General features: G+C 38.5%; 1 protein-coding gene across 2 annotated transcripts in view; it reads left to right on the top strand.

Annotated features, from left to right (window-relative positions):
- Positions 1 to 23136, top strand: part of VPS13A (vacuolar protein sorting 13 homolog A) — a 133158-nt gene that overhangs the window by 16843 nt on the left and 93179 nt on the right. Inside the window, exons 11-22 of one of the 2 annotated variants that reach the window (XM_068423411.1) lie at positions 2454 to 2581; positions 2803 to 2909; positions 3592 to 3763; positions 4135 to 4197; positions 8363 to 8498; positions 9198 to 9292; positions 13880 to 14022; positions 15366 to 15567; positions 15657 to 15771; positions 18317 to 18453; positions 21539 to 21671; positions 22466 to 22583. In XM_068423411.1, coding sequence (XP_068279512.1) covers positions 2454 to 2581; positions 2803 to 2909; positions 3592 to 3763; positions 4135 to 4197; positions 8363 to 8498; positions 9198 to 9292; positions 13880 to 14022; positions 15366 to 15567; positions 15657 to 15771; positions 18317 to 18453; positions 21539 to 21671; positions 22466 to 22583 — 1549 coding nt within the window. Of the gene's footprint in view, positions 1 to 2453; positions 2582 to 2802; positions 2910 to 3591; positions 3764 to 4134; positions 4198 to 8362; positions 8499 to 9197; positions 9293 to 13879; positions 14023 to 15365; positions 15568 to 15656; positions 15772 to 18316; positions 18454 to 21538; positions 21672 to 22465; positions 22584 to 23136 lie in introns of those variants that run through there. The other variant, XM_068423413.1, reaches the window with a different exon arrangement.

Genomic DNA, 23136 nt, shown 5'->3' on the forward strand with positions numbered 1-23136 from the left:
TTTGTGAATCAGAGTGGTTTGAATAATAGATTGATGTTTTTGAGGTCACCTGCCTTATGCAAAGTTTATCTTTTTTCATTAGAGGTGGAAACAGTGACCACACAACTCTGAAACATCAACATTTTTTAAAAAATTTTTTGGTGTTGCCATATTGCAAGTTGTATTGCTTTGAGTGTTGCTTACTTTAGCCCAAAAGTCACATTGGCTCCACTCAAACATGGTGATTGTTTACTTTTCATTTTATGGAAAATACGTGGTTTTTATTTCTCGTGTGCATCTGTGTGATTGTTTAGTAACTGTTTGCAAGGCAGAATGGCCTTTGAAGTAGCTTGTTCTCTAGCAAGCAAGTCCTCAGTTCACTATAGCCAGGGTTAAAAAGGGCACTGTTTAGTTTTATGGGTTTTTCTTGCTGACTTTGCCTGAAAGAGGAAGCCTTTTGTGTCTCTTTATTTGACTGCCAGAGAACTATTTAGTGATTTCTTCTGATTTCTTATCTGTTTCGGTTGCTGGCTTGGACTCTTTTTACAAGAAAACAAGTTAAACATTGTCAATTGTCTAAGTTTTTACATAGAAGTTCAAAATAGTTGTATGCAAAATTGAGGATTTTGCAATTTTAGTGTTAAAATTCAGCGGTGCCATCAGAATCACAGAATCAACCAGGTTGGAAGAGACCTCAGGGATCATAGAGTCCAACCGTTGCCCTTACACCACCCTGTTAACTAGACCATGGCACTAAGTGCCATGTCCAGTCTTTTCTTAAACACATCCAGAGATGGTGACTCCACCACCTCCCTGGGCAGCCCATTCCAATGTCTAATAACCCTTTCCGTAAAGAAATTCTTCCTAATGTCCAACCTGAACCTCCCCTGGCGCAGCTTGAGGCTGTGTCCTCTTGTCCTATCGCTAGTTGCCTGGGAGAAGAGGCGAACTCCCACTTCACTACAACCTCCCTTCAGGTAGTTGTAGACTGCAATAAGGTCACCTCGGAGCCTCCTCTTCTCCAGGCTAAACAACCCCAGCTCCCTCAGCCGTTCCTCGTAGGTCAGACCCTCCAGACCCTTCACCAGCTTGGTCACCCTCCTCTGGACCGCTCCAACACCTCAACATCTTTCTTGAAGTGTGGGGCCCACAACTGGACACAGTATTCAAGGTGCGGCCTCACCAGTGCCGAGTACAGAGGGACGATCATTTCCCTAGACCGGCTGGCTACACTATTCTTAATAGAAGCCAGGATGCCATTGGCCTTCTTGGCCACCTGGGCACACTGCTGGCTCATGTTGAGACGGCTGTCGATCAGCACCCCCAGGTCTCTTTCCACCGGGCCGCAGATACTTAAAGAATTACATCATACTGACATTCTGTGGTAAATGAAAATTCTGTCTCTTTCAGAGCAACTCTTTAGATTGAGATATTGATAGAAAGGTAGTAAACACAAAGTCTATTTCTGTCATTTGATCTAATGCAAACATAATACACATAGGAAGGATGAAAAATGAAATTTAGGAAGCTAAATACAGGGATAAAATTAATAGAAATGCTACTGCATAAAAAGTGTAGATAAAACTAAAATAAGCTTCACAAGAAATACAGGGCTTAAAATGAAACAAAGGTAAATTGGTGTAAACATGGTTTCATATTGGAAAAAATGTCCGTTTCCACTTCTATGAACCTTGAAGTGAATTTAGAATATTTGGTAGGTAGATGGTCTGTCAGTATTTCTGTTGAAATCAAAGGAATTTTATTTGATAAAAATATGGTTTACACAAATTCAAGTAATATACAAATTCTTATTGTTGGATCAATTGCTGAAACAGATGGAAAAATTGAACTAAACATGGCTTCTGAAGGCTATATTGAATGCCTGATATTGCCAAATTGTGCAACAGATAAAACATTTCTGCTCTGAATATTTTTAATGTGATGTATTTCGCTTTATGTAGGAACCGTATTGATTTTTTTCTGTGCTTACTTGGGTTTGGATTTAGAAATGTGGAATGTTTTGTTTTATCCACTGTTGTGAGTATAATTTATCAAACAGTGTAAAACATCATTAACATTAAACAAAAATCCTTATGGAATAAGTGTTATTATAGTGAAAAAGTGCTATGTTTGAAACTGTCTTGTACTATAAATAATTTATAACATAGCCAAAAACTTAGATTTGTTGCAAATATCAACTATTAATTGAAACATCTGCCATGTAATACTGCATACAGGAAATTTTGGGAAAATATTCCACAAATATTTGTTCCACAAGCGTTGCCAGAATGAAACTGGAAATTGAGTAGAGATTGTATTATATTTTAAGCTCTATTGATGAAGTCTTCCTGTTTTGAAGTCTGGCATTTTTAAATGAATAATCTGGCATAACTTGAGCTGGTAAGTATTATGTATCATTTATGGCAGTTTTAAATAATATAATTGCACTTTTTATGTCAACTTCTGTTTTTTAGTATTCCGCCCAATTTCAGCGAGAGCCAAACTCCTTATGAATCCTCGATCTGATGTTGACTTTTCATCACCAAAAATGGATTTAGATGTAGATTTACAAGATATAACTGTTGAATTCAGTAAGCCACAGGTATAAACTATTTTTCTGAAGTTATATGGTAAATGTGGTAAAAAAGTTAGATTGCAAGAATAATAAGAAAAGCAGTCTGAAATTTTATAATAAACATACAGAATCAATTCACTTAGTCTTGTTTTTCTGTGTAAATTATTTTCTTTTTGAAGAGAAGCTTGATTCGTGTTGTTCTCAGAAAGGCAATAATGCTCAGCTTGAAATTTTTGTTTGTTTTTTAGTACTTCAGTGTTATGGAGCTTCTTGAGTCTATTGATATGATGACTCGAAATCTGCCATATAGGAAGTACAGACCTGATGTTCCCTTGCACAACAATGCCAAGACATGGTAGGCCAACTCAGACTCTGAAAATAATTTGTTAGTTATTCATTTGAAATGATTACCAAAGGATTGTTTCTTACTTAAGGAGGTTAGAACTCATTTCCTTCTGAAACAAAGTCTTCTCTTCTGTTTTTGTTTGTTTCTTTCTTAAGCTACAAGTATTAAAAAAACATTGAGGACCTCAAGCCAAAGGTGAGGACTCAATATTTGAAAGCCTGCATTTGCTGTCTTCAAGACCATGATCAGAAACTTAAGTCTGATAGTATTTTACTATCCTAACTCTGTTTTAATGAAGGAGACCCCATTATATGTTAGGTGCTATTACAAGAACATAGCTATTATCTAAAAATAGGCAAACCTTTTCAACACAGATGGCAGAGATTTGATTTTTTTTTCAGAAAATTCCTTACAAATATGTTTTGATTACTCACACGCACACGTATTTGTGGGCACTTTTTGTACAAGGTTACTTTTTAATTTTAGGAAGTAGCAACCTGTCAACTTTGTGTGGAAAAAAAAAAAAAAAAATTCTTAGGTTCCTCTACTGATCAGAAGTGTGATTTTAGACAAGAGATTTCACTCTTTCACAACTTGAAGTTGTATTTAATGGGAGTCTGCATAGCTCTGGGTGTCTATTCAATAAACCAAAAGAAATGTAAACTATACTTCATTTGTCTTTGCTTTTTAGGTGGAAATATGTTATATATGGCATCCTTGAAGTAAATGTTCAACCTAAGCTCCAAATGTGGTCATGGGAACATATACGACACCATAGGAAACAAGTGAAGAACTATAAAGAGATGTATAAAACAAAGATAACATCAAAAAAACCTAATGAAGATATCTTAAAATCATTGGAGGTTAGCCATTTTCCATTAAAGGCTCAAATATTGTTCATCTTTCTGTTTTCTTAAATTTAAATGTTTACATGTTTGTAAGTCGGTACTAAGTTAAAATAAAATTTTCAGTGGTCAGACTTGCAACTTCATCAGTACCTTTCTCTGTGAGTAGTATTAACAAACATATTAGATAACTTTTAAAATTAGTAACCGCACTGAAGAAAAATTTAAACTGATATGCTTTTCTTTTTCAGGTTTATTTTAAGTTTTCAGCTTGAGCAAATGAATTTTCATTGCACTGAAAGAGTTGTTTACTATCATTTCCTGTAAAACTGAACTGTGAACTCTACCAAATGAAATTGTCAAAAAATAATTTCTCTTCTCCTTTCTAGGAATTCGAAAAGACATTGGATATTTTTAACATCACTCTAGCAAGGCAACAAGCAGAAGTTGAGGTAAGATTTCATCGTTTATGTGAGTCTAAAAATAACTGCAACATGAGGTTGTGGAGATTTAAGGCAGATGCATTTTAGTTCAAGTGACTGAATTGTGCATCATATAGTCTGTATTTTCCTTGTATTTCACGTTTGTTATTATAAGTCATAGTTTCAGCTTGTAATTAAGCAAAAATTAAACAGCTTCATATACTGCTACTTCAGAATAACTGATCTGGGATAAATTTCTTTCTAGTTCTGGTGAGGAAAATCTACTGTGGAAAATATGGTCAAAGGATGATAGGATAAGTCAAGTTGGAAGCGATTATACCCAAAACTTGAGACCTTTTTTTTTCCCCAACAGCCTAGACTGTTCGTTTATTGCTTTCCTTCCTGATACTGTATTATGTAGGCTGAGCACCTGTATATGTAGTATGTTGACCTTTTGTGACTTTTTGCGAATGTTATTTGTAATACAGCAAATGCAGAACACATTTAAGTAGATAATCACAATTAGGCAAGATAGTGTGACTTGAGTATGTGACACAATGTTAGCCTTGTTTTTCCTAGGTTAAGGTACTGCTTAGTTTTCAGTGTAGTGTCTGAGTATCATTCCAGGAGACTGAAGAGAAATCTGTATAGGTTTTCTGAAATCTGTGAAATGGTCTTTCTCAATTAATAATCTAGTTGACTGAAAGTAAGCAGAATATGAAGTTTAGAATCTGAAATAATGTATTGATAATTAAACTTCATGACTGTCAATCACTTGTTATGGCAGTACTTGAAAGAAATTTTATTTGTTTATTTTTTTTGTGGAGTATATTAAGTATGGTGTGAATGCAATTGCTGCAGTGATAGATATGGTGCTTCTAAACCAAAACTCTAAACAGGAATCCATAAATGTGATTTTTCCTTCTAGCTGTCTGTATATATACCCACATTTGGATGCTTATGTGATCATTATTCAGACTTTTACAGAACCAGAAGGCACGTTCATGTCCCTCCCCTTCAGTTGTTTGGCTGAATTGGAGTGCTTTTTGTGAGAAGGGTTTTTTTGGTTTTGTTCTCATTTAATTTTGGCATGTTTGTCTTGCACCATGTACTTTCTTTTTCTTCCTACTTTTTGCAAGGTGAGGGAGATCCCAAAGAATTTCCTGTCTAGTTTTGTTCTTTTCTGCAGTGTGACCATGCTGCTTACAAAAGGTTATATCATATTGCATTCCTGACCGCTTTCCAGTCCTGAGTTTTAAGATAGGTTTCTGTAGCGCTTCAAAGTCGGTTGCAAGCAGATGAAGTTTCATTTGTTTGGGCTTTAAGCCTTGCATTTGAAAAGTGTTAGAAAAGCATCTTGAAAGATCTGCTAGCTAACTCTCTGAATTTATTTCCAAGTATTGAAAATCAGGTCACGGTGATTCTGAACTGTGTTCTACCTCCATCTATCTGTCAGATCCCATCTGTCTTATTATCAGATCATACCTCTGCAAAAAGTTGTAAAGGACTTGTAAGAGCTAAATCTACTACTAGCTTGGTATCCTGACAGTTACGTCTGCTAGGAATTTAAAGGGACACCCTTTAGATGTGGGCTGAGTAAAACCAGATAAAGGACCCTAGTGTTTGTTAAGAGTTGTTTTTTAAAAACCTACCTTAGAGTTGAAATTCAAGGGCTTGGTTTTCTCTAGACCTTGAAATCAAGCTCCCCAGAACTCACATTTGTGAAGGCAGTACCATCTGCTTTTCTGGGGACTTTGTAGCAAGAACTTTATTTTCCAAACCTGAGTCCTCTTTTTAATCTTCATCACTGGTGCCCTAAGTACCAAACACCAGCTTCAGTGAGCCAAACATCAAGTCTCTGTATCAGATACCTTGAGAAATTTTGTGCTTTCAATGTAGAGAAGACTTTGTAGATGATTCACTTAAATCAGAATACAAGATGACGCTCTTGGTTCTCCCTTTCTTTTAGTCAAAACAGTTTACCTTGCTGAGTAATCTTTCCACAGACTATGACTGCATTCATTGCTAAACCATTGTAAATTGAGGACAGGGAAAGCTCAACAGGATTTCTTTAGGAAATTTTTTAATTCCCATACTGCACAAATGTTTTCTTCATCCTTGCAGAAGTATAGTTCCCCTCCCTTCTCTCTGTAGCTGTTCTTACCTTGGACTCTGGTGTGAGTGGCGGTCTCAGACATGTTGAAAATCATAGCTTTAAGAATCAGTTTTTTCTCTATGACAGTTGTCCTTCCGACACCAACTCCTTGGTGTCCTAGAAACCTCTGATTTCAGACTTTTTTTTTCTTAAGGCTCTGTCCATTCTTTTCTTGGACTGTTTTGCTCTGTAACATCTGCTTGATGACTTGGTATCCTTTATAATGAGGACTTTGGAGGTTTTTGTTCAAACTTTTTGAGGCCTTGTGTTGTTTAGCTGACTTTCTGCATCATCTCTCTGATATGAATCAACAGAATCATAGAATTGTTTTGGTTGGAAAGGACCTTTAAGATCATCAAATCCAACTGTTAACCTAACAGTGCCAAGGCCACCACTAAACCATGTCCCTAAGCACCACATCTACATGTGTCTTAAATGTCTCCAGGGATGGTAACTCAACTACTTCCATGGGCAGCCTGTTCCAATGCTTGATAACCCTTTCAGTGAAGAAATTTTTCCTGATATCCAGTCTAAACCTCCCTTGGCATAACTTGAGGCCATTTCCTCTTGTCCTATCACTTGTTACCTGGGAGAAGAGACCAACACCTGCCTCGCTACAACCTCCTTTCAGGTAGTTGTATAGAGTGATAAGGTCTCCCCTCAGCCTCCTTTTCTCCAGACTAAACAACCCCAGTTCCCTCAGCTGCTCCTCATAAGACTTGTGCTCTAGACCCTTCACCAGCTTTGTTGCCCTTCTCTGGACACGCTCCTGCACCTCAATGTCTTTCATGTAGTGAGGGGCCCAAAACTGAACACAGTATTCAAGGTGCGGCCTCACCAGTGCCAAGTACAGGGGGACCATCACTCCCCTAGTCCTGCTGGCCACACTATTTCTGATACAAGCCAGGATGCTGCTCCTGCCTTGGCCACCTGGGCACCCTGCTGGCTCATATTCAGCCGGTTATCAGTCAACACCCCCATGTCCTTTTCTGCCAGGCAATAGTGTCAGTTCAGAAGCCTTTGTTTTTCTGCTGACTCCTGCCTTCTGTTGGCCTGCAGGTGAATAGATGTGACAAGTCCCTAAAAAGTTCTGATTTATAGCCATCTATTTTCCCTAATTGTGTTGCAGAGAGATCTTGGATTTTTTGAATGCTGAGAAGGGATCCCTGTCACACTCACTTTGGGTATCACGTTCACTAGACCATCTCTAAATTCAGGGCTTATCTGCAAGTGTTTATATCTTTTTGGATCATATTAGTCATGGAGAAAAATAATTAGTTTGTGTGGTCCACTATAGTTTTGAGAACTTCTTTGTCTCTTAGATTGCTTGATGGTCATTTGCCATCCCTTATGCCAGACTTTCAGTGGTCAAGTGTGGATGTAGTTTGCACTTTCTGTGATATTGGAATCATCCCTGGCATCAGACAGGACATCCCCTAGCTGTTTAAATAATGAATGTGGGAGAAGGGAGGGTTTCCTTACTGTTATAACTATATGTGTCAGATCCTGGAATAGTTTTCTATAGCCCTTAGAGTGAATATTCTATTACAAGTGTCATGATTTTTTTTATTATTACTATGGACATCTATCTTAAAATGAAAAATATAGGGATCATTTAAAATTTGGCCTGTGCTGGCTATTTAATTGCTTATGTGTGTATTTTTAATGATTCCTTATATGCGCATTGTTGTCATGTAAAGCAGAAATATAATGTTTTTGAATTTTTTTTGGGTGGTGAGGGCTAGGGAGAAAATCTGCTAGGTAAGAAACATTTATTTTCTTAAAATCACCTACATTTTGCTTGCTCTTTTTTTTTCATAAAGGTGGTTGACTTTATGCAAGTGAGAATCGGTCTGATGATGACCTGTGTTCTTGAAAAAGTTATTAGAAGAAAAACTAAAAAATAACATATTACCTTTCTGATGGTTGTCTAGTGATGTTTTGATGTGTTAGAGCAAGTCCTGGGTCTGTATTTTTCTTAGGAAAATGAAGAAAGAAACATGAAGAAAATGACTTGTTTGAGTATTTTTTAAATTTCAGGCAACTAAGGCTGGATTAAAAATCTACAGACCAGGAGTAAAACAAGATGATGAAAATTCTGGTGGCTGGTTTAGTTGGATATGGCGCTGGTCAGGTGAAAAAAAGGATAAACAAAAACAAGAAGTAAAGGGTTCAAGTACGTTCATTTATACGTATTTTTTTCTATTATTAAAAATGACTTATTAGAATAATAGGTCCCTAGCAATGGAACTTTGGATTTGTTTAATATTTGGACTACCAGATGATTGACATTTGCATTTTCTCTTAGTGTTTTTTTTGCTGATTAAGTCGTTAATTGCGTGTTACAGAGGTATCTTAAAATTCCTTCCATAGGTCTTTCTGAACTGTCTTCAGTTTGTGCTTTCTCCTGCCACAGTTTTCACATTCGTCTGCATGGTGTCCTCTGTATTGGGATTTGAATAAAGCAGTAGAAAACAATAGCAGATAATGGAATGTAAACAATGTTACTTCCATTCATTTTATAATTTGGCTATTTCATGCAGTGTATTAGAGTTTGGTTCACTTAAGTACAGGGCACCTAGTAAAGGATGTAAAGCACAAAGTAGATCAAAAAGGTTGCTTCTGTTGCTAGCAAGGTGGGAAATAGAGTAGGTCAGAGTAAAAGTATAATTGAATTTTAAAGCATGCTTTAGGAGACTCAAGACTTTGCTTTAAACCTCAGTTTTTGCTTTTACTAATTCAGGACAATGTTGACACTATCTACTGTACATTATAGAGCTACCAAGCACTGTAAAGTGTATAACAGTAATTGCATTTTTCAGATCATTTTTCAGATACCTATATTGAGTTTAACTAACCTTTGGCAATGTGACAGGTCTTGAAGAGCTGATGACACCTGAAGAGAAGGCTAAACTTTATGCAGCAATTGGATATAGTGAAACAGCTGTGGATCCAACCCTTCCAAAATCAGTAAGTCATAACCAACTATGATACCAAACAATTGGTAGCATTATCACAGAATCACAGAATGTTAGGGATTGGAAGGGACCTCGAAAGATCATCTAGTCCAATCCCCCTGCCGGAGCAGGATTACCTAGACCATATCACACAGGAACACGTCCAGGCGGGTTTTGAATGTCTCCAGAGAAGGAGACTCCACAACCTCTCTGGGCAGCCTGTTCCAGTGTTCGGTCACCCTCACCGTAAAGAAGTTCTTCCTCATATTTATGTGGAACCTCCTGTGTTCCAGCTTGCACCCATTGCCCCTCGTCCTGTCAAGGGATGTCACTGAAGAGCCTGGCTCCATCCTCATGACACTTGCCCTTTACATATTTATAAACATTAATGAGGTCACCCCTCAGTCTCGTCTTCTCTAAGCTAAAGAGACCCAGCTCCCTCAGCCTCTCCTCATAAGGGAGATGTTCCACTCCCTTAATCATCTTTGTGGCTCTGCGCTGGACTCTCTCTAGCAGTTCCCTGTCCTTCTTGAACTGAGGGGCCCAGAACTGGACACAATACTCCAGATGCGGCCTCACCAGGGCAGAGTAGAGGGGGAGGAGAACCTCTCTCGACCTGCTGACCACACCCCTTCTAATACACCCCAGGATGCCATTGGCCTTCTCGGCCACAAGGGCACACTGCTGGCTCATGGTCATCCTGTTGTCCACTAGGAACCCCAGGTCCCTTTCCCCTGCGCTGCTCTCCAACAGGTCTGTCCCCAACTTGTACTGGTACATGGGGTTGTTCTTGCCCAGATGCAGGACTCTACACTTGCCCTTGTTATATTTCATTAAATTTCTCCACGCCCAACTCTCCAGCCTGTCCAGGTCTCTCTGAATGGCTGCGCAGCCTTCCGGCGCATCAGCCACTCCTCCCAGTTTTGTGTCATCAGCGAACTTGCTGACAGCGCACTCTAATCCCTCATCCAAGTCATTAATGAATATATTGAATAGAACTGGTCCCAGTACCGACCCTTGCGGGACTCCGCTAGACACAGACCTCCAAGTGGACTCTGTCCCATTGACCACCACTCTCTGGCTTCTTTCCTTCAGCCAGGTCACAATCCACCTCACTACCCGATCATCCAGACCACGCTTCCCCAGTTTAGCTGCGAGGATGCTGTGGGAGACCGTGTCAAACGCTTTACTGAAATCGAGATAGACCACATCCACAGCTTTACCATCATCTATCCAGCGGGTAACATCCTCATAAAAGGCTATCAAGTTGGTTGAGCATGACTTCCCGTTGGTGAAGCCATGCTGAGTGCCCCTAATGATCCTTGATGTGCCTAGAGACAGCACCAAGAACAAGTTGTTCCATCACCTTTCCGGGGATGGAGGTGAGGCTGACCGGTGTATAGTTACCCGGGTCCTCCTCCTTGCCCTTTTTGAAGACTGGAGTGACATTCGCTTTCCTCCAGTCCTCAGGCACCTCCCCCGTTGCCCACGACGTAGCAAAGATGATGGAGAGTGGCCTAGCAATGACTTCCGCCAGCTCCCTCAGCACCCGCGGGTGCATCCCATCAGGGCCCATGGATTTATGGACGTCCAGATTGTTTAATTGGTCCCTGACCCAGCCCTCATCAACCAAGACAGATTCCTCCTCTATCCTGACTTCTTCTGAGGCCTCAGGGGTCCGGGGCTCCTCAGGACAGCCTCCAGCAGTATAGACAGAGGCAAAGAAGGCATTCAGTAACTCCGCCTTCTTTTTATCCTCTGTCTCCAGGGCCCCCACCTCATTCATCAGTGGGCCTACATTGCCTCTAGTGTTGGCTTTACCTGCAATGTATTTGAAGAAGCCCTTTCTGTTGTCCTTGACCTCTCTTGCAAGGTTTAATTGCAAGGAGGCCTTAGCTTTCCTAGTTGCCTCCCTACATCCTCTGACAACAGACTTATATTCCTCCCAAGTGGCCAGCCTCTCCTTCCACGATCTGTACACCCTCTTCTTCCACTTGAGTTTGCCCAGCAGTTCCCTGTTCAACCATGCAGGTCTCCTGGTACCCTTCCTTGACTTCCTACCTGCTGGGATGCTCTGATCTTGAGCTCGGAAGAAGCAGTCCTTGAATGCTAACCAACTATCTTGGGCCCCCTTACCTTCTAGTACCCTGTCCCATGGGATTTCCCCTAGCAATTGCTTGAAAAGGCCAAAGTTGGCCCTCCTGAAGTTCAGGGTTGTGATTCTGCTAGCTATTCTGTTCCTGCCACATGAGATCCTGAACTCTACCATCTCATGGTCACTGCAACCAAGGCTGCCCTCAACCTTCACCTCTTCAACCAGCCTCTCCTTGTTAGTGAGGGTAAGATCCAGCAGCGCTCCTCTCCTAGTTGGCTCATCCACCATTTGCATCAGAAAGTTATCATCAATGCACTGGAGGAACCTCCTGGACTGAGGATGGCTGGCTGAGTAGGCCTCCCAGCAAATATCAGGGTAGTTGAAATCGCCCACGACAACCAGGCCCTGTAATTGCGAGACTGCTCTCAGCTGCCTGTAGAAGGCCTCATCACCGTCCTCATCCTGATCCGGTGGCCTGTAATAGACACCCACAACAGTATCACCCCTGCCAGCCTGCCCCTTAATTCGCACCCACAAACTCTCAAGTCGCTCCTGATCCGCCCCTGGACAGAACTCAATACATTCTAGCTGCTCACTCACATAAAGAGCAACTCCACCACCTCTCCTTAGTGGCCTGTCTTTCCTGAACAGGACATAGCCATTCATGACCACATTCCAGTCATGCGAGGCGTCGCACCAAGTCTCTGTAATTGCCACTAGATCATAGCCCCCCGACCGAACACGGATTTCTAACTCCTCCTGCTTATTCCCCATGCTGCGCACATTGGTGTACAGGCATTTCAGGGAGCGAGCTGAGCACACCGATTTCACCCCAGGGGGATGGGAGGCCTCCTGGTCTACCTCAACACTAGAGCGTTGCCCCAGTGGTGCAAGCCCAGCTACTACCCCATCCCCCTTCGAATCTAGTTTAAAGCTCTCCGAATGAGCCCTGCTAATTCCTGTCCCAGAACCCTTTTGCCCCTACGACATAAGCCTTTCCCATGTATCACTGTCATGCCTGTTGTCTTATAAAACCAGCCATTATTAAAGAACTCAAAGCCCTGCCTGTAGCACCAGTCTCGTAGCCAGGCGTTAATAGAGAGAATCCTACTATTCCATCCCACGTCATCACCTGAAAATGGAAGGAGGGAGGAGAAAACAACTTGTGCCCCAGACTCTTTCACCAACCGTCCTAGGGCCTTGTAGTCTTTCTTCATCCCCCTCAGACTATGGGATGCAGCTTCTTCCCCACCTGTCTGGAAGATCAGCAGGGGGTAGTAGTCTGTGGCCTTCACCAGGTTGGGGAGTTTCCTGGTGATATCCCTGATTCAGGCTCCAGGCAGGCTGCAGACCTCCCTGTGATGGGTGTCAGCTCTGCATATTGGGCCCTCAGATCCCTTTAGGAAGGAGTCTCCAACCACTAAAACTCTTCTCTTCTTCCTTGTGGAGGAGGTAGCTATACGCCTGTCAGATTTTTCTGACTGTGGTGGGACCTCTGATATAGGTTGCCTCTCCACCACATCCCCATTGGACCGGCTGTATTCCATTAGGGCTTCATATCTATTGCTCAGAGGCACCTGTGGAGGCAAGATAGGCAAGGAGGGCACTCGCCTTTTGCCACAGCCATAGACTTGCCTCCACTCACTCCTCTCCTCTAGGTTATCGTTTTCCACCTGAGAGGGGCAGAGTACAGGGGTCCCTCGATCCTGGGAGCTCTCCGGCAGGTGCTCCCATTTTTGTTATCTACTAACAGAAATCTAAAGATGATAGGAAAGCACTTGTAAAATTACTAGAAGCTCTGTCTCTATTTTGAATAACTGTTCTGACACTTTTTAATTAAGTTACTGCATGCTGACTTTGTGCAGAACAGAGTATCCTTAGATGTAGTTTCAGGAGAATGGTTATAGAGCTTACTTTGGGTATTCTGAAGAGATTCAGAATGAAATTTCGCTCACTCAAGCTAGAATAAAATAATGTAAGTAATGTATTGTTGATTAAGTTATGAAAAGCTTCATATATGCTCTTATATTCAGAAACCTTTAAAGAAAGTGCACTAGGTGGTTCACTGGAATCTTAAATATGAGTGATAGTAGGTGAGATAGACTAGGTGAGTACGTAAGGAAAGAGGTGATTGAAGGACTGTAGTGGGGAAGAGCAACATTTTTTTTTAACCATTCAGATATAGTCTGGTAAGTCATCTTTATGTGAGATACCATGTACTGTACAATGGACTGCCTTCTAGCTCGATGTTAGAGGCCCTTTATCTCAAAATGTGGTGTAGAGACATCAAAGACATGTTTTTTAAGCATACTGTTACTCTAACCCTGCCTCTTTGTTATAACTATTTGGGAGTGACTTTTACACCAGCTATGAAACAAGCTCTTTATAGCACTAGAAAGATAGTATCAAACTTGTATTTGTGGTTTTCACTTCTTCATAAACTGCATAAAAATGTGTATTAACATATTTTATAATTCACTGTTGTTGTTTTTCCTGCATATCTAGTATGAAGCCATGAAGTTCTCTGTGAAGTTATTAAGCATGTCTATATCCATAAGAGAAAACAAGCAAACTCCTGAGCTAGTAGAATTTGCATTAACTGGCTTGAGTACAGTATTTACCCAAAGACCAGGTGCACAAGCAATAAGGTGAACTTTCTTTATCAAACTATTTTTGCTCCTCATGAAATATTGATGACAGCTAATAGGCATTTTAAGGCTTTGTTATGGTGTTTAACTTCCGTTTCTCAGTGTAATTTCTTGTGCAGTTTGGGAGCAGAATCATCCTGCAACTGATAGACAAAGTGAATGGATACTGTTTCCATGATTAAGTTCTCTCCATCTTCAGAATGTTTTGTGCCAATACAGATTTTCTCCTTTTTTTTCCAGTTTATCCTTGTTACATACAAGCAACCCAGGTGTTGCTTGTTACTAACTTGTTACTAACTTGTTTCTGGCTTTGAAAAGTGAGTGTTACTCCTTTCGAAACTTAATCTGAGCAAGGTGATCTTGTAACCGGTTGAGTGTAGGCATTTAACATGGCTGAAAAGTTCTTGAGTTTTCAGTTGAGCTTTTAGATTTGCAGAATAAGGCTGTAACTGATGATTTTGGCTTGGTTTTGTGCTCTCACAGTAGATGATGAAAAGCAGCGATTGAAATGTTTTGTTTCCGTTTCAAATGTAATGACTTAATTGGGGGGGAGGGTAGCCTGCCTGTTTTATACCTTGTTGCCTCTACTTTCGGTTATATTACTGTAATCTATGTATGATATTAAGACACTATTGATCTTGCTGAGTTTTATGCATAATTTTTTTTGAGTTTTGTTTGCACCTTTTCTGTTTGTTCTCCTGTGCATCTAAATGGCCCTGATAATGCTATCATACTGAGAAAAAGGGAAGAAAATGTTATATTTTTACAGTGAAACACTTTCCTTTGAGTGTTGGGAGATAAAGATCTTCAACTGAGAGCAGTTAAAGAGGTAGACAGTGTATTGGAAAAAAATAAATCTGACACCTAAAAAATACTTGATCAGAGTAATGAAGCTATTAATCTTGTGCTTCTCTTGTGGTGTTTCTTTTATTTCTTTGCACTCGAACCCTTCCCTCTCTGCTGTATCTCTATTCCCCAGTATAAACTGTGCCATCTAATTCCTGAGCTTGTACTACAGAATTCCCATTTGCATGTCTTTTCCCTGCCCTGACACCTGTCCTCATGAAAAGTGTATGAAGTGAGTAACTTGAATCTCCGTTTTTATTTACTCAAGGGTGGCTAATAGACACAAAAGATAATGAAATGGAAAGCAGTTAACACATGGATATATGTGTTATATCCTTAGACTTAGCTATTTATATTTGAGGTAGTGTAGAGATATGTTGTTGTTTTGTTTGCTTTTTTTTTTTTTTCTTTCAGCTCATTCCTTATACTCTTACAATTTAATTGTACCTAGCCAGATGGGTATTACATCTGAACATGCTGTTTACCTTTGTTTACAGATTTGAAACAAAAATTACCTCACTTGAAGTTACAGGCATGTCCCGAGAACAGTGTACACCCTGTCTCTTATCTTCTCGAACAGTCTATTCAGATGAGAGTACCTCGCTCTTAAGCATAACGTTTGAGACTAATCCTTTGGATGAGAAAGCAGATCAGAGGCTTAGAGTAGAATCACAACCACTGGAAATAGTATATGATGCGGTAAGGAAATATTTGAATAAGTTATAAATCTTGAAAAATCTTACTTAATAGCAAATTTGCCATGTATTATTTTTGCTTTATTTTAACAGATGACAATAAATAGCTTAGTGGCTTTCTTCAGGCCTCCAAAAGATGTACATTTAGAGCAACTGACATCAGCAACTCTGATGAAGCTTGAAGAGTTCCGTGAAAAAACATCAACAGGCAAGTGCTGTATGCTCTTCTCATTGCACACTCAGACAAATTTTAGATTCTAGGAGCATGACAATATTATCTCTTTCCATATGGAGGTGCATGGATCCAAGTCATAGCTTTCTAACAGAACACCTAAATAAGCTGAATTCTTCTATCTATTACAAAGCATACTGAGATATTGGTTCTCTAATGAAACCCCTAAATTCTTTCCAGAGTTGTTGCTTTTCAGCACACTATCTGCCTTTGTGTAAGTGTTTTCCGCTTTCTTTATTCCTTGATGAATGTTGATTTTGATCTGGATTGTCAGATCAAGTCATATAAACTATATTTATCTGTATTCCACTTACTGAGCATTAAAGACGCCTCTAGTTTTCATCCTAGCTTTTTATGTCTAGAGATCTTATATTTTGACACATGAATGAAAATAGTGAATACTTTTAAAACTAACGCTGAGATTTGTGGAATTAACTTGTTCCATTAAGGATGTCTGAGGCTTTTGAGATCAGAGGTGTGTCCAGTGCAGTGTCCTGTCTCTGACTGTGGATGGGAGAGGATGCTAAGGGGAGATTTCATATATAAAATCTTTTTTAAAAAGGAAAAAAAAAAACCCCTACAATGAATGTGTTTTTTAACCTCATTTAAATTTGTAACCTATTAATATTTAAATTGTACATTTAAAAATATGAATACTCAGTGATAATAAGTGAAATTTACAGAAAACTGAAGCATAACGTATATTTAATTGATTGCTTTTATCAAACTAATATCAGGAATGAAATCAGGCATCAATTATGTTTCTGTTCTTCGGTTCTTTGACTGAACTGTCTAATTAAGAACTAATGTCAGATTAACCAGTCAAATTTAGGTGGATCAACTTCCTTGTTTTTTCTATCAGAAACTTTTCCAGCAATACTGAATATATTGATACCACAGTTCATTCCTGAGATTAATTTGATAAAAATTTGCTTAGATTCAATACGCTTGATTCTCTGCTCATTCCCACCGAATACTGTGATTCTGATCATGATTCATTTTTTGTGAAAATATGAAATCATGCTACGTGTCTATTATAATTTAAGCATAGCATTACTTTAGAGGTATATCCAGTGACTCTTACCTTCACAAGAATGCTGAGTTGCCCATAGTAATCTAAAAGCTTGTTCCACTCACAAATGAGAAGGCTGATGGGAATTTCTAAAAATATGCTGTGCATTGCTTGTAAAATCTTGTCTGAGACTCAAAAAATTACCATGGGAAGAAGGTTTGATCTGCAGAATATTCTGTTGCAGGAGACTATGCTAATCTCAGAGGTAGAATAAAAAAGGTGGAAACATATCAATATAATTAATATGTTAAGACTTGCAGTCCTTCTCAGGAAAGAATTCTTGACACTTTTCTTTCAAGCAGTAGAACATAGCTGGAGAATATGGGGGAACTGTGAACTGCAGAAGTGAAGGAACTTGCTACACCAAAATAGTTATGATTTTCAGCACCACTGAAAGACATTACAAAAGCTTAATTTCCCAGAGTTCAATATATGGACTCAGCTACGTTCTCTTCCCAAATGAAGGAAAAAAGTCGTTTTTTGAACTTTCTACATCACTCAAATATAGTTAGGCATTGAAAACTGAAAAAAAAATTTAATCTCTTTATTAATCCAAGTTATTTTATCTTGCAAATCCTGAAATGTGGTTGCCATCCACTTCTCCATTAACTAATCTAGCTCTCCTGTGGCAGGACAACCTTTGATAATGTTGGAACAATTTTAATTGCTCTCTTACCAGTGTGGGTGTGCTACAGTGTCATGTTGTCATCTTCATAATTTATTATCTCTACTTCTGTGATAATCAGCTTGTTGCACCTGGTTAACATTGAATGGGTTGTGGCTGCATCCTATGGCAGTTTTCAGTGCTGACTTGAAGCAAGACCATTCATTCTTCTTCAGATGAGCTAAAAACCAGAAACTGATCTCAAATGTTCTGACAGTCTGAATTTCCCAACTAATTGCATGAGTTTTAAAGAATTTTTGTAAGATCTTATATTTGCTGGTCTCTGGCATCTCAAGATGGAGATGCTTGTCAGCAGACTCAGTGTAAACTTCAGTATCTCAGTAGTAACAACACTAGCAGTTTGGCCAGTGCAGTTCGATACTCCCAATAACTTCTAGAACAATTAAATTTCTGAGTCTACAGAGCACAATGGGTTAACTCAGCAACTGCCAAGTTGCAGTACACATACATACCAGTTCTTATCATTTCATCTTGGCTCAGTATGAAACTTTTCTGGATTTCCATGTGTCGTGTTGATGTCTCTACTTGTCCATTAATATTGTTTGCTATCATCATTTCATCTACTTGGTGCTTCTTTAAAGACTACCTATAATTACTGGTTCAGAAGAAATCTGAAGAGCATCTGTACTTGCAATTAAACTTCGTTATCTAGCATTCACAACTCATTTGAAGTTAGACTTGATTTTCTTTTTATAGCTTCTTTTAATTCCATAGCTTCTGTATGGATTACTTTGTTTATATTTATAAATTATATTATTTTTCAGGTTTGTTGTATATTATTGAAACCCAGAAAGTTCTTGACCTCAAAATTAACCTCATGGCTTCATACATCATTGTTCCACAAAGAGGATTCTATGACTGTACATCAAATTTGCTACTTCTGGATCTTGGTAGTCTTAAGGTATGTATTTATCTTACCAAAAATGATATTTTGGCTTTTATGTGATTTCCAGTTTCTTAATTTGTATTTTGTGGTACTGGTTAAGTAAAAGTTCCTCTTGCAGTTCATGTATTAAGTATTTGTTTTAAACTGCTTTCTAAACTCTTCTGAGTAGGTTCTTTCAACCCAAAAGAATTGTTAGAAAAGAATCCTCCCCTGGAATGAAACCACTGTTGATGCTTTGAACTATTATGTGGAAAATGTCTAACAATTTTTTACCTTAGAATATAAAATAGTAAACTCTTTAATTACATGATTAAATGATCTTCTTATTTTTAATATTACTATTATTCTTGTATCAATTACCTTTTTGTCATGCAGTTCACTTTAAAATAAGAAAAGTAAACATATTGGCCATTTATAAAATAACTTGGATAAAATTAGAGATGTTTGAGATACTTCATGCAGGGGAAGAGTCAAAAAGGTAGTTTAATGATGTATTTAAAATTATAATTTAGCACTATAAAATCATAGAAGAGACTGTTCCTACAAATTATTAGCAGTCTTCTTACTCATTGGTGAACTTGTGTTCTTTCAGGACAAATGATCTCACATGTGTACAGGCAATTCAATTTTTTTTTTTTTTTTTACTTGTACTCTGGGTAAGAATGATTCTGCCACTTACTATCTGTTTAGATTGCCTTATCTGCTTTTTTAATGAGAATTTATTTCAAAGCTTAAAATCTTGCTAAAGTGAAGTTTTCTATGTCTCTGCCACAGACTGACTTTCTGAGCATATGGGTTTCAGTTAGAATCACAGAATGGTTTGTGTTGGAAGAGACCTTTAAAGGTCATCTAGTCCAACCCCTCTGCTATGAGCAGGGACGTCTTCAAATGGATCAGGTTGCTCAGAGCCATGTCCAACCTGACCTAGAATGTTTCCAGGGATATGGGGCATCTGCCACCTCTCTGGGCAACTTGTTCCAGTGTTTCACCACCCTTATCGTAAAGAATTTCTTCGTTGTATCTAGTCTGAACCTAACTTCTTTCAGTTTAAAACCATTACCCCTTGTCCTGTCACAACAGGCCCTACTAAAGTCTGTCCCCATCTTTCTTAGAAGCCCCCTTTATATAGTGAAAAGCTACAGTAAGGTCTGCCTGGAATCTTCTCTTCTCCAGGCTGAACAACCCCAACTCTCTCAGCCTGTCTTCATATTAGAGGCGCCCCAGCCCTCTGATCATTTTTGTGGCCCTCCTCTGGACCCATTCAAACAGGTCCCTGTCTTTCCTGTGCTGAGGACTCCAGAGCTGGACACATGAGATCTCACCAGAGCTGGAGTAGAGGGGCAGAATCACCTCCCTTGACCTGCTGGCCACACTTCTTTTGATGCAGCCCAGGATACAGTTGACTTTCTGGGCTGCGGGCGTGCATTGTGGACTCATGTCCAGCTTTTCATCCACCAGTACCCTGAAGTCCTTCTCCTCAGAGTTCTTCTCAATCCCTTCATCCCCCAGCCTGTATTGATACTTGGGGTTGCCCCAACCCATGTGCAGGACCTTGCACTTGGCTTTGTTGAAAAAGAATACATCGAGCGCTTCAGAAAGTGGAATTAGTGAAAACATTGCTGTGTAGATACTAAAAATAGTTTGGATTTACAAGCACATCACTTATTTCAGTGACTAATAATTTTACCAGCTCCTCTGAATGCGAGTTGGTTGTTGGCACTTTGTAGAGCTCAATAATCGATCTGTATATTGGTTAGTGCTTGACACAGCCTCCTAGATCTAATGGATGGGAGAGTAGAACAGCCCACCTCCTCTGCTCTACCCATAGGAAATTACTCTGAGAATAATACATAGAAGAATATGTTTCAAAGTCAGACTCCAGTAAATGTGTCTGTGGGATTTTTTTTTTTCTGAAATGGCTGAGTATTTTTCATAGTGAATGTGACTATTGGATTAGTTCCTGTCCTCTAATAGAAATTATAAAGCAAGATGAAGGAGTTGGGCAATACCAAAAGAGAAAAGTTAGATGCCTCTCAGGATATGATTAATGATTCTGTTTTCACTTTGAGTGACATATACTTAAGTGAGACATAGATCAGTCATTGAATGAGTATTTTTAATACAAAACAGATAGTCTTTCCCTCAGTCATGTACTGGATAAGGTCAAGCCCCAAGGGGAAAAATGGCATATAAAATTAAAACTGTATCTCAATGCAGATACATAAGTGGATTAATTAAGGTTACACAGGCAATATTAATTTGGTAATTCTGAATTTTCAGTCTGCAAGTTATTTTTAATGTAGAAGTAGTCATAGTACAGTAGCACTGAAAAAAGAAATGCTATGTCTTAGACACTAGTATTTTAACTTGTTTCACAATTATGAACCTTGTCTTGAATATTATCTGTGTCTGACAAAAACAGATATGGATCAAAAATTATTAGACATTTAGGGATGAGGACAGTCACATTTCATCAGAGATGAATAGCAGAGAGGGCACATACAAATGTGAAATACCAAAGAAGTATGGGCATCCCAAAGCTGAGTCAAAGGGATATTGACTGATATTAAAGCAAAGGCATTGAACATTGATGATGAACAGTCCAAACCCCCTTTTCCCTTTTACTCTATTTGATAATATGTAACAGGTTAATGCCACAACTGAATCCAGCAGGATTCAGAAATAGATTTCATGTTTCTGAGGTGATTAATGCAGTAATATTTTTATATATAAAAAACCTGAAATTATTCTATTCATTACAAAGGGTTTGAGACTTTATACTTTGGTGTATGAATCACTTATTAAAGGAAATTATTCTATACAAAATATATTGTATAAAATTTCATTGATTTTTGGTTCATTTTTTATTTTGTTTCTTTTCTTGAAGAAGAAATGGAGTTTAATACTCTCCACTTTTTGTTTTGATACAGGATATTAATTCTAGGTATCTCCTCTGCTGCGATATTTGTAAGAATCTGTGCCTTTTATAATGAGGACTTTTAGATTTAATCTTATGTTGTGGTAGGATAAAGTATTTGTAGAATAAGTGCTTTGAATATTTTTTGAAATTGATTTATGCTTTTTTGTGGCTGTTTTTAAGATGAAAAGCAAAAGTCGTTCTGATTTATCGGAACTCAAACTAGGGCAAAGCACTATTGAAGATATAATGTCAAGAGCTTATGACAGTTTTGATATCCAGCTCAGCAGTATACAGTTACTGTACAGCAAACATGGTAAGTATTCATGGAAGTAATCTTTCTCTATACGAGTAAAAATATTTTGGTCGTTGATATGCCTTTTATATTTTTAGCTGAAGCACTGGAGAATCTTTGGAACATACTTCTTTAAACTTGTGTTCTAAACTCAGTCCTATGAAGATGTTATGAATTTCCAAAACATACCTTTAGGCCTTAGATTCAAACCTTAGCTTTTGCTAAATAGATAAACTTACAATAAATTCCTTATTTTTGAAGGTGTCTCATTTGATTTGTTGTGTGATAAATATAAAAGTGTAATTAAATTGTTTATGATATTTTCCTCCAGTGCCTTTTCCTTGCTTCCCTCCAACTTTAAAGCAGAATCCATGAGTAGATTTCATCATTTTGTGAGGGTAAAGAAAGGATCAGAATCCCTTATTGAAGGAAAGTTTTACTAGTGGTTTAGGAGCTAACAATATAGAGTCAGAACCAGACAAGTCTTAAGCATTTAATTCTTAACCCTCTGGTTCCAGAGGAGAATCCAGAGCTTAAACTCTCAGTACCATGCATGTTAAGAATTGGGCACTTAGAAGTCTGCAGCATGGATGGGGTAGCTGTTGGGGTGTGAACAGTAGCAATCATTTAGTCTTCTATGTCTGAAGTTCGAATCTTATATAATGTACGTGTATTGATAGAGCTGTAAAAGAGATTGTCACCTGAATTTTTAGCAATATATACTAACTAATATGAGATACTTTAAACATTGAAAGAGATTCTTTCTCATTACACGTATCACAGAATTAAAGTGTAGGTTTTCTTTGCTTTTCTAGATGAGAACTGGCAAGAAGCTCGGAAGCTGAAATATTCATCTCAACATATCTTGCAGCCCTTGGATGTAAAAGTGGAATTTAGCAGGGCTATGGTTGTTACAGATGCAAGAATGCCCAAGTATGTGTGTTTTTCCTATTTTGAAATTTTATGGTAAATGACTTTCTTTAGGGAAAAAAAAGAAAAAAATCCAGGTCTAATTATACTTGTGTTATTTTGCATCGGCCATATGTGAGTCTTGGAAGTAAAATACCTTCATCGAGAAAAATAGAGAATAAACACAAGAAGTTGCCAGATATTGAAGGGGTGATAAAATGTTATATTGTTATAAAAATAAGTATGTATAATATATTTAAAGATTTTTATTAAAGAAAGCCCAAGTGGAAACATGAGACTAAAGCAATTACACAGCCTAGTCCAATGATCTCCAAATAGAAGAATTTCTTCAGCTTTAATTCTCAGTTACTGCTGCTGGAAAAAAAAGAGGTCAATAGCTTTAAGGGTCTCTGAAGAAATTAATATCTGGCAAAAATCCAAACTTTTCCAGCATTAAGATTTGGGTTATAGTACTTGTGAAAAGCAACTAATTTTTGAAGGACCTAAGGACACTATATTGATGAGTAAACTTAACCATGATGGGAAAGCAATTAACAGGTTCTTCACTCAGGTTCTT

This window comes from Nyctibius grandis, chromosome Z, assembly GCF_013368605.1.
Source record: "Nyctibius grandis isolate bNycGra1 chromosome Z, bNycGra1.pri, whole genome shotgun sequence".
NCBI classification, from domain to species: Eukaryota; Metazoa; Chordata; class Aves; order Nyctibiiformes; family Nyctibiidae; genus Nyctibius; species Nyctibius grandis.